Source organism: Euprymna scolopes, chromosome 14 (genome assembly GCF_053919585.1).
Source record: "Euprymna scolopes isolate OS-2025 chromosome 14, ASM5391958v1, whole genome shotgun sequence".
Classification (NCBI taxonomy): Eukaryota; Metazoa; Mollusca; class Cephalopoda; order Sepiida; family Sepiolidae; genus Euprymna; species Euprymna scolopes.
In genome coordinates, this window is record NC_136495.1 from 98,404,009 (window position 1) to 98,417,013 (window position 13,005).

Sequence of the window (13,005 nt, forward strand, 5' to 3'; positions counted from 1 at the left end):
GAACATATTCTGATAAATTAGGTGAGAGCCACTAAAAACATCAATGTTTAATTAGTTAATCAAATGTTGTAATTTTACTCTATATTGAGAGCAATATATTTCATTTTCAACTATGATATTTTTTAATTAAAAAATATCATAATTAAAAATAAAATATACTGCTTTCAATATAGAGAGCCAAATAAGGCAACTGAGCGATCAAGTCTCTCAGTGATGGACCAACTGAGCGACCAAGTCTCAAATATGTATCTACACATTTGAGACTTGGTTGCATCCAAAAATGAGATAAAATTTTTTTCTTTTTTTGATTAATTCCAGTCAGATGAGAATTGATATGGCAAGGGAAGTAACTGTAAGACGCAAAAGAGTTTTATGCTTTAAATGTGGTGTTGTAAAATAACTTGTTTTTACAAAATTTAAAATATCATGCATCATACAAATGTGAGTAAGCCTAGAGAAACGAACAAGCAGACTGAACATTTAGTGGCAAGAAAATTTTGATTTTGTACTAAAAACAAAACTAATTTTTGTCACAATTTAGCTCAAGCCATATTTGTTGTACAAAGTCTTTAAATCTATTTTATGAATCTGAACAAAGTGATCTTAGAAAAGCAGGAAAATTCAGTTCAAACTTGAGTTAATGAAGATTTATTAAATGTACTTACAATTTTATAAAGATTTAATTCTTTAAAGTTGGAAGTTTCACAAGTCAGTTGGTTGTTTTTATTTTACAGCATATCACCCTTTTCAGGTTTTTTTTTTTTTTTTTTTTTTTTACATGGGGGTCACCACTTATCAAGGCCCGAAGGCCACTCAGGGATAAGGGTTATTGTGTGTACAGTAATCAATGAGATAGTATTGTAGTAATCATTAGTATTAGAATGCCAAATCCAGTTATTTTGAATAAAAATTTTTTTAATAGAATATTTTTTTTTTTCAAGTCTGTTTCTATCTAACCCATAGTTGGGACTCTAACAGGTACTACCACTCCGGGTCAGAGTGGACCTGGGAGCAATGGCAATTAAAGGGTGGCTCCACACTTCCCAAAGCCTGCAAGCTGTGGCCTCACAATCGGATATAGTTTAAGGTCATATCACTTATCAGAGAGAATCGTATTTCAATACTCATCATTAACACTAGTTACCAGTATTTCTTTTTACTGAATAGAGAAATGCAATTGTATACCAACTTCAATTATTTAACAATTTGGCTGAGAGAATTAACTTGAAATTTGTTAGTTGAATTTGGTTTGCATTTTATTTAGGATTTCCAACAGTATTCTATTTACAGCTTGTCCCTAGATATTACCACTATCATCATATTCAGTTTAATGTTCATTATTTATACTGGCATGTGTTGGACAGCTTTTAGAAATTGACTTTCAAACTTATCTCTGATTGGATTTCTTTGAAAGTTATTTCCTTAATTAAAGCAACGTTTTCATAAGCAAGATGTCCTTCTTGACACGAACTTAGAGTGATCGGGACATCATATTTGCTCACCAAGGCTAAAGAACAGTTTTAAACTATAGAGTGGATATTTCATTACTCTTTGCCACTCTTCTCCATTCCACGCCTGTGGAACTCTCTTCTGTTTGCCTGTTTCTCACCTGACTACAACTTGGATGTCTTCAAGTCCAACATAAACAAATTCCTCATGAACCGCCCCCTTCAGTAAGACAATTTATCAAATCTCCAATACTAATGATTACTACGATACTATCCTATTGATTACTGTACATGTAATAACCCTTATCCCCGAGTGGCTTCTGGGCCTTGATAAGTGGCGACTACGATGTAAAAAAAAAAAAAAAAAAAAAAAAAAAGTTTTTATATCCACCCAACACAAAACAAGACCACAAAATATTGGCAGATATTTCTGTTATTTTATTTTATGAATTTGTAATCCAGGCAATGTTGGATATTTTCTTTTAGTTCTGTAGTGGACCTTCTATGAACAATTGCTCACTGCACCTGGTGATAATGACCACCCACACCAGTGAATATGTTGTCAACTTGTGTGCTGTGTCTGCCATAGAAGAGGACAGTGACAAATTGATCTGCATCTAGTTATGGAGGTGATCCGTTTTGCTGATCAATGATATTTTGGACTCAATATAAACAAGCATATTTTGCCTCTTCGATAAGACAGCATGTTTACTAATCCTAGTCAATTTCTGTTGTAAGCCAACTTCTGTGATAACCAATGTTTGTTGAATGGTTAGGGTTCATTCAAGACTTATAGGCCAAGTCCAAGGCCCATTCTTCCATCAAAGATTGTCAGTTAAAGGCTGGTTGACCTTTGGGTTTCATTATTCTGTGGGATTCTGGGTATAAGCAATACTCTGATCCCATTTTATTTCTTACAAGTTTTACCAACAAACCAAGTTCAAAACAAAATGAAATAGCTCATGTTTATCTCGGTTATAAGAATTAAAATATACTGTCATTCTAAACTATTTGTCCATAAAAACAAATGTTTTCAAACTTTTCATTTATAAATCATATCACAAATAAAAGATCAACCACTGACTAATCCACAAGAGCTGGTTGAAAAACAAAAAAGAAAGCAGCCTAATCTCTAAAAATTTCTTTATAACTAAAAGATATTTGTTTACAAAATAAATATTTAATATTAAGTAACTCACAAGAATGCTAGCGCTGTTTAACAGAGAAATCACAAATTTGAGGACACTTGTTTGTTAGTACAAATTTTCGAGTATAAATATATGTGAATTAAAGAAATGAAAATAATTTAAAAAATAAATCCCAAAATAACAGAAAAATGGAAAAAAAATTGTTTTTATTTGGTTAATTTTGTTAAACAAACAACAGTCATGATAGACTTTCTATGTAACTAACAATTTTTTCTTCTTTTTTTGAAATTATTATTCCAGTGAGTAAGCATTCACAATCATTTCCAAAAGGACAAACAGAATCCAATATTCATAATTACAGCAATTATTTTCTCATAATTTATAGGAGGAAATCTATGTATGTCTGGCTACCCTATAATTTCAGAATAATTAGCATAATTTTTATGAGATTTACAGTGAGTAATATTTAACACAAAAGCATATTATCGGATTTTCAGTCAGACCTAAATAGCATTTAAGATGACAAATCAACAAAGCGGATAACATATTTTAGACTGACGAATATAGGAGTTGTCTACCTTGTGAACAATCAAATAAAAATAGAAATGACTTCACTACCTCCGAGCCAATGCTGGATAGGTAACAGCAAATAGGATATATATTCTCTTTTGGTTTCTTTTTTCTTACAAATTAAAAAATTGTACAGATTTCTTTAAAAAAAAAAAAAAAAAAAAAAAAAAAAAAAAAAAAAAAATCAGAGCAAATTTCAATCATTTTTAGATTGCATAGTGGCACCATAACTCCACAAATTAAAAACTTTTCGAAGCACATAAGTTGTGTAACTTTTCTCACAATTTTTACCACAGTTAATATCTTTTTGATTTCCTTAAAGCATTTTGAGGTCCGAATTATTTGCACTTAAGATATTGACGTGTCTCAGTATCATGAAACTGTCTAGAGACATGTAACCTATTGACACTCGTTTTGCCCTAGCTGAAATAGATAACTCTCCTTCAGAAAACTCTTTGTTTTAATAATTTCTTAGCATTAACTTTCACTTCAGATGGTCAGATCATTCTACTGCTTCAGAAAGTTCTGATGTAATCTTCACAATCTTTATAAGAATCAGATATATTCTAAAATGGAATACTGTTGCCACATCTGGAGATGTGCCACTAAGAGAACTCTTTCTTGTCTTGATAAAGTACAAAACTGACTTTGCAATCTAGTGGTGGATGATCTCTTCTATTCTCTACAGTCTATTTCTACTATATTGTTATTTCCAAGGAAGGTGACTGCTTGAGTTTCAATCTCTGGTTCCGCCTTCTAAGTCATTTGCAGCAAGAACTCTTCTATCACAACTGAAAAAAACTTTTTTCTTTTTCCATGTACCTAAGATTAAACAGAATTTTCATGAAGAGAGTTTATTTCTAAGAATTTCCCACCTGTGAAACATATTAGCATGGGCTTTCCTGTAGGCTACAACCTGGTTGTCTCCAAGTTCAATGTTAACTTATCATAAATGCCTTAAAAGTAGACATTTTTTTCATTCCATCCATCATTATCAATCCTCTCATAATATTCTTCATCTTTCAACTGACACACCAGTCACCTTATTAACCTTAATCCTCGAATACGTTTTTGTCTTGATAAGTGATGATGCATTAGTAAAATCAATTTAAAAAAAAAAAAACACAAAAATATAAGCACTAGGATTAGAAAAGCTCTGAAAAAAAATAAATGCAAAAAATCTGTTTTAAAGATCGTCAGCATAAGTTAATTCTTGGTATAGATTGGTGCTACTACTACTAATACAATATAAAATTACTATCCGATTAACAAGACTTGTCATAAATTTACTGTTTATATGAAACATAAGATAAGGGAGATAATCTTTCATAAATTATCTCCCTTTTTATGTTTGTGCCCACGAACATACTCAGAATGAAGTCATTTACATGACTCCATGCATTATGATAATGATTCCATCATTTTATAGTTGGCTTGTTGAAAAGAACTGTCTATATTGAAAAATGTTTTGTGAAAAATTTTGGAATAGAGAGTGTATTGTTTTTTTGGAAGTCAAGTTTTTTAAGCCATTCAATACATATCAACATGTAAAATGGACATTAAATCAATGATGATTAATAATTGGTGATAGATTTGTCATTTTATTTTTTGACATTCTCTTTACACCTCCGCTAATGTTAAATATTACTTAAAAGTAATGTTTCTGAAATTGTGGGTACATATGATTGCATAATGAACAAGTATAAATGTGTGACTGACATGATTTGGCCTCATAGGCAGCTATGGTCTCGTATATGGAAGCAGATCTAATTTTTTTGTTAGAAAAGATTTAAAGGTGCGTTTGATTTTTTTGTGGATATGGCACTATATCTTAGTGCCCCGGTTGTTGTGGTTGTTACCCCCCTCCCCTTACATGGCTAGGAGGTGATTTGGCTGCAAGCGGAGGGATACACAGAAATAAGCAACCAGAACGCAATCCCACAATTCCCTTTTATTTCTTGATCTCTTTTTGTCCGGAGAGCCATGAGATGAGCACATTTTTGTCTCTCCGTAAATGAGGGGGCACCCCCTCCCTCAGCATTAGTTAAGGTCAGCTAGTTTTAATTGTGAAAGTTAATTATCATTTGTAAATTGTTTTTGTAAAAATATTGTAATATTTTCTTATAAATAACTAACTAGTTAATCATATTTCTCATTGTGTTATGCATCATGTCTACATTAATAAATGAAGGAGAACTGGAGAGGAAGATTCCAACTATGTCAAACCTTCAAGGAACAAGACGTCATTCTGGGAGAAGAATGAGCCAGCTACATCCAACATCTCAGGTATGCTTTTTCTCTTCACCCAGAAAGATGTCTAATCGAAAGATCTTCCTACACGGACCGTTTCTCAGACATTTAGTGTAACACGTGGGTCGGCACACACAAATGACCGGCCTATAGGTATACAGAAGAATTTTACCATCTGATGAGGATGAGCAGTGGCAATAGGGATTATAGGCATGGAAAGTAAAATTGAAGTGATATGAAGAAAGGCATTTGCAAAAACTAAAATGAAAAGGCAACAGAAGGAACAAAGAAAAAAAACACTGAAAAGTAATGAGTCAAAAGACTAAAATAAGTTGGATTATTTGCTTCATAACATATCGCATTTTGGGTTACTGAATACTTTGTAAAGAGCTTTAATTAAAGATGACATAATTTATGGATTACAAAATGTTCATAATTTTTGGTATTTGCTTTAAATTATTTTTGTTAAGATTCTGAGCTAAGTAATGCAAAGAAAAATAATTTTAATTTTACTTCTTTGATATGATATTAATGAGTTGTGCTGTAATTGTTACTACTTTGGGATAGGAAAAGTGAAGTGAATTAACTTAAGGTTCTTGATAATTGCTGACTCATGAGACCAAAAAAAATGGAATAAAAAAAAATGTTAACTAATTACTTTAAAATGAATCTATTAGTATTTTCTAAAAAGAAAAAAATGTTGAAATGGCCAAAAAGATGTAATTACTTACCTTGTGTCTATATAATGTGCTGAAATGGTTATTTCGGAAGAAAACGCAGAGCTCGCCTTCTTTTACTGTAGTACTTAACTCGCAAAGACCATGGTAGGTTAACTGTGAAGCTGTCTTCTCTAGGAAATTTTCTGCTATCGTTGCTGTAAGAACAAAAACATATCGTCATGCTTTCATATGTTAAATCACTTTTAGAAATTTACTTCCATACTATCCTATTTCTGGCCAGGTCTTTATTTACAACTATTTCTCTCAAATCCATCCTTATTTTCTCACATATTTTCCTTGGCCATCTCTTGCCGATTGACATTACTACCTCAAGAATTTTCACCTATTTTCTCAACATGACCAAATCAACTAGGTCTCCTGTTCTGCACTCATCACCCTAAATAGTCCTGATTTTTCTATGTGTCCATTACTTCTAAGCCTTTAACGCTCACCTCACACATCCTTTTCATTAGTCTTCTTCATTTTTCATCATATAACTATCTCTCAGTAGTCGGATTTCACTTTCATATATTATCACACTGTAAACGCTTACATGACAGACTCTTCTCTTGATCAACAGTAGCAAAACTGCTGGTTAGCAATGGCAGAAGTTTCCTGAACTTAATCCATCCACTTCTACCACTTGCAATCACACTAATATCAACTCCTCTGATAACATCATAGCACACAAACTTATTATCTTCCAACTTACTTATCATACTGCACGTCTTGCATATTCAATGCTTAAAAGGATCACAAAAAATTGAATTGCTATCAACTTTCTTTTCATAAAATGAGCAGGAAAACTTTCCCCTTCCTTAGGCCTTTCCAACACAATCATCACTTCGTTTTGGTAACATTCACATAAGACCATTCTACAGAATTCCTCCAAGTCGTTAATGCATGTCCATTGTTTCACACCTATTTTTAATGGTAATATACTAACCGATCACAGTGTTGAAAGTGCTACACAGGCCGACCGCAGTGCTGAAAGCGCTACAAGGGCCGACTGCAGTGTTGAAAGCGCTAAAGGACTGACCATAGTGTTAAAGCGTTACAAGAGCCGAACGCAGTGCAGAAAATGCTACAAGGTCAACTGCAATGCGGGAAGCGCTACAATAGCCGACCAGTGTTGAAAGTGATACAATAGTCAACCGCAATGTTGACACACACACATTGACTTTTATATAAATTAAAACGCATTAATCTTAGTAAAAACCACAAAAACTATTAAATTACCTTATTGAAAAATACTTTCTTTTATATAATTAATCTTAATATATATTTAGTATTATACCCTTTATTAAAAGGAAAATTTTACGATTGGTCTATTTGAGTTGTATTATTGAGAGTTATTACAAGTGCTCACAGCAATAAAGCAAACTTGAAAATCGATTTCATTACTCATTAACTAGAACGGATGTATAATAATTAAGATTTGTTTTGTCTTCTTATTTAATCCTCATTAAGTCTGATCGCAAAATTGCAGCTGTCCAGGAGATGTCATAATTGTCTACAAACTTTTTTCTGTGGTGATGATGAGGAGTTAGTGGACATCATTATCATGGTGGTGGTAGTGGTAATGGTTGGTTAGTGGACATAATTATCACCATCTAGTTGAAGATTTTTACCTATCACAAGCATCGTATGTCTTGGTAGCTTCTTTCAAAGCATCTTCAGATTGTTCGTCCTCAATTTGTACAAACTTTCTCATTTTCATGAATGGCTTTATTTTTATTTATATTCATGTCACCATGTCGTTTTTACCATTCAGATTTTTGCACATCATTTTTTTTTCAATTTAAATCACATCTACGTTTACTTCTGTGCTATTCATGCCAGTTTTTATAGTTAGCAACATCAAATAGATACTGAACAGCGAGAAATTTCCAAACAAGTAAATCACATTCAAATCGTTTTGGTGCAGATCAATTTTGTATGCCAAATGCCGTTCAAACCAGATACTAATCTAAACATGACAGGCTTGTGATAGGAAAAATATTCAGCTTGGAGGTTTAACCACCCAAAATTTGATTTCTTCACTTGGAAAAGTAATTATCTCTCTAAGACAAGGCTTCATGCTAAGTTTAAGAGTCACTTGAAATCCTACAGAAATTATGAACATTTCAGACAGACTTGTAGGTCAAATTAGTTTTTATATATATTAATTAAACATCTAATTATCAAGAGAGCCTGCTGTATGGCTTACCCTAAATGATAGCAATACACACACACACACACACACACACACACACACACACACACACACAGTGAGTCACGGGAAACGGATGTTTTTAGAATGCTCCTTGCTCTCCTTGAGTAAAGGATAGGGAATAAGGAAGGTAGTCTTTTAACCTGCTTAAAATGCCGTTTAGTTTGTTGTTATTTGTTTATCTTTTACATTAAATTTTATTTTAGCTAGTTATTGATTTTTAATTGATTTTCTTTTCAGTTAATGAAATATTCAGAGTTTTGTTTTCCTTGAAGACATCCGTTTCCCGTGACTCACCCGGTATAATACTATTTCATTAAATAAAAAAGACGTTTTTTGTCTATCAATTCTGTTTTTGATCCTCTCCAATAACGGTCTTCACTTCTGGCAGAAACTAGCTGATGTAATTACCAAATTTGTCATAAGTTTGAGTACTTCCCAATCCTTCTTATGGACTTATTACAGATTACATCAGCCCATTCCTGCCAAAAGACTATTATTCGAAAGTTAGAAAGAATCAAAAATAGATTTAATAGACAAAAAACATCTATTTTATTTAATGAAATTTTCTCAAGACAAAAAATGCTGCATATTATATATATATATATATATATATATATATATATATACATGAGCAAAAATAAGCATAAGAAATTTTGGTCTTTGAGTCGTTGGGAGAGTAGGTTGTGAACCTTGCTTGTCAGATGTTTTTTTTTTTTCAGAAAGGCTGATTGCGAGTTTGTTGTTTGGAAGAGAAATCAAGCATCATTTTAAACCTCTCAAAATAAAAAATTGCACTCATTTTAAACTTTACTTCTGACTGTAATTGGAGATAAAAATCCTTGATTGATACTACGACCAAAATTAAGCATCAAATTTGGATGAAGACCATGATCACAACCTGTGCAGTGAAAGCACACAAACAAAAATTCACACCAGTCAATCGGCTAAAAAACAGGTCAAGTGCAACCATTTAAATCTATCAACTCTTTGCTTTATTAAATTTCATCAAACCTAGTACAATGTTTATATCACTGCATGTTCCACTTCAGAAATTTGAAAGATTTTTTTTGTATAATCAACAGGCTATTTGACATGACCTCTTTAAAACATCTACATACATTGTTATTCCATTGTAAGTTTTATTATTTTTTTATTATTCAATTTTCATCTCAAACAAGGCACAGAGCCACTTTGAAGGAGGGGGCCACTATCGAGGGCATAATTTGCAGGGACATTATGAAGGGAGTTGAACAGCAAGATGTCTGTTCACATTACACTTGAACTTCTGCATGTCAGTACAGTTGGGAAAGCAGAATCCCAGAAGGGAGTTCCAAAGTCTAGCAGTTCTGGAGAAGAAACTATTGGAGTAGAAGGCTTTCTTACATCTAGGGATCTCTACTGTATAGGGGTGGGATTTAGCTGCTTGTCAGGTTTGTTGGGAATATTTACATCCAGGGGTTACAAGTGCTTGTAGTTCGTCAGGGCATTCACCATTAAAATACTTGTAGAACAGGTAGAGGGATGCAACATCTCATTGATGGAACAGAGGCTGAAGCTTAGATAACATTTCAAGACCTATCAGGTTGGCGACTCTTTTCAACCCTGTCGAGGAGTGAGAGACTAGTAACAGGTGCACTAGCCCAAATGTGACAACAGTACTCCATATATGAGCGAATGGTGGCCTTATAGAGGTGCAGGATATTTTCAGGCGTAAGTAACTTTCTAGCATGGTAGAGAGAGCCCACCTTTGCAGCAGCCTTGGTTCTCAATATACCTGTTCCAACTCGTGTTCCCTGTGAACGTTAAGCCGAGGAGTTTAAAAGAAGTACTTTCAAGTAATGTGTTTTTGGCCATTGCTATTCGTAGTAGAAGGATTTTTATAATTATTAAAAGAAACAAGCTTAGTCTTGGCAGCATTGAATGTAACCATCCATTTTTGCCCCCATTTCACTACAGATTGGAAGTCTTGCTCTAGTGTTTCTATTTCCTTAGATATGTGTTTATTTGTTTTCCCCTCATGCCTGTTATAGAGCATAGTATCATCAATAAATATACCCATCTCAGAGACAATTTTATCAGGGAGGTCATTTATGAATATTAGGAATAATAAAGGTCTAAGGATTGATCACTGTGGCACACCCACATTTATATCATATTGTTTAGATGTACGACCGTCGAGGACAACCTGAATTCTCCTCTTACTTGAGAAGGATTTAATTATGTTATGTATTCTTCCAGTGATACCGTATGATCTGATTTTCCTTAGAAGACCATTGTGCCATACTATGTCAAAAGCCTTACATATATTTAGGGCTACTGCTCTACCCTTCCCTGCTTTGTCCAGTGAATGGTATATACGTTCAGAAATTACAGTTAGGATATCTGCTGTGGAACGGGTTTGCCTAAATCCCTATTGATGGTCAGTCAAAAGTTTTGCAGCTGTAAAGCGATGGACTAGAGATTGCTTAATTATAAACTCAAATATTTTGGTGAAAAGTGGGAGGAGGCTAATGGGGTGATAATTTCACCAGAATTCTTGTAAACTGGTACCACAGAAGCAGTTTTCCAGCAGTCAGGAAAGCAAGATTTGTTAAGGCATTTGTTGTAAAGTTTGGAGAGAACTGGTGCAAACTCAGCGGAACATTTTTTAGTAGCACAGCCGGAATGAGATCGGGTCCACATACTTTTGAGGTATATAATACTATGCATTTGAGAAGGGGTGATTTTCAGATCATCTAGTGTGGCGTCTCTCCGCAAAGGAAAGTCAGAGAGGGAGTGGTTTGCTGGTTCCAATCTGGAGTTTGAGGCAAACCGACTGGCAAGCATGTTAGCTTTCTCGGTTGCCATACAAACAACCTCATGATCATTTGATAATGGCGGAATTGTTGACTGCCCACTATTTACTACACTGTTGTAGATTTTCCAAAAATCATGGGTTCCTAATTTTTGTGCTTCGATGCGTTTTCTAGTGGTTTCAGTATATTCTCTCTTAGCCGTCGCTATTTCTGTCTTACAATTACTTCTAGCTTCTATAAACTTCTGTTTGTTTGAACTAGACTTATGTCAGTTAAATCTGCGATACGCATGCTGCCTTTGCGCAATGGCAACTGCATAAGTAAACCATTGGGGAGAGTCGGGCTTGCTATAGAATTTCTGCATAGGAACATGTGCTTCAATTGCAATTTTGAACCATTCAGTGGTCTCATTTGTGCACTGTTCAGTGCGAAGAGAAGAGATATTCCCCATAGAGCATCTCTGATGAGCTCCCTGATGGCTTCCCAGTCAGCCTTTTTATAATACCTTGTTTTGAGCAGTTGCTCTTCAGTTTTGGGTCAAGAACTTCGGACGATTTCTACCATTAAAACAGCATGATAGGCATTCCTGAGTGGACTGTGGACATTTGTTACAATCATCAGGAACTGTGGTCAAAAATAGATCTAGAAGTGAGGCATGTGGATCTTGCTGGTCTGGGAAATGTGCCGGAAATATAACTGTCTGTGATAGGGAATGAGATATAGAGAAGCTATGTGTTATGCTACCAGCTGCTCTCAGATACTGCCAAAAAAAAAAAAAAAAAAAAAAAATAAATGTATACATTAAGATACTATTTCATCAAGTTAGCAACACATAAGTATAAAAATTAATCCACAATGTATGTGAGAACTGCTGAGAATCACTGTATTCATTAATAATACAAGCATGTCTCAGAAAGTAAAAGACTGTTTAAAAAGATGTGATGAGCTAAAGCATTTCATTAATAGCTTGCCTACGATAAACTATCTAAAAAGTTAAGACAAGACAAAAAAAATATACGACATATATTGTGGCCATATAGCAGAAGAATGCACAATCTATTCCTGTAAAATGGTGAAATGTAGGAGATATGCGGCATACAAAGTAATTACTTACATTTTATGTCAAGGGACTGCCCAAAGCCGTCAGTTAGTAGGGCATCAAAAAAGCAAAATCAGGATGAAATATGGTCTTAATTATTGAACCAAGAGTTTCCAACAAAATTTCTTAACATGAGATTCAAGTTTGACCTTGTTTTACCAAGGGGGAATTACTCTATTCTAGGAACCAGTTTCTTTCCAAGGGCATAATTTTATATATAAAAAAAATAAAATAAAAATTTTCATTGTGCTTATGAAAATTTGCACTATTTATCTAAAAGCCCTTGAATCATATCATTTTAACTCCAAAGTATAATTGCCCATCTTTTATAGCAATTCAAGGGGTTCAATCAATTTTCCACACAGTTCTAAACTTTCTCAGATACCTATTTCACAAAGATTTATTTATCATGCTATAATCAGGCTCATTGATTTCAAACTGGTCTATTTCTTTACACTCATCAGACTACTCTAATATTAGTATCAATAAATAAATAAATGATAAACTTACCTTCATTAATTAATTTAGTATCATCTGACGTTTTCTGTACAATAATCTTTTCAACTAATTGATTGTAACTGCACATCCCAATGGCAGATACAACTTCATAAGACTGAGGGTCAACCAACCAGCCATGATACAATGAAATACCCAGCAAATCAAATAAGATACATTCCGTGGTGTATTCAAAATCTTGCACCCTAGATTAGAAAAAAAAGAAAAAAAAAAAAAAAGGAAAGTCAGTGATCAATGCAAACACC

General features: G+C 33.7%; 1 protein-coding gene across 1 annotated transcript in view; it reads right to left on the reverse strand.

The window, feature by feature from the left end:
• The window catches only part of LOC145293196 (uncharacterized), a 421,398-nt gene that overhangs the window by 246,762 nt on the left and 161,631 nt on the right, over positions 1 to 13,005 (reverse strand). Inside the window, exons 4-5 of the mRNA XM_080139696.1 lie at positions 12,755 to 12,945; positions 6,148 to 6,290 (exon numbers count right to left, since the gene is read on the reverse strand). Of these exons, the coding sequence (XP_079995822.1) occupies positions 6,148 to 6,290; positions 12,755 to 12,945 (334 nt within the window). The remainder of the gene's footprint in view (positions 1 to 6,147; positions 6,291 to 12,754; positions 12,946 to 13,005) is intronic.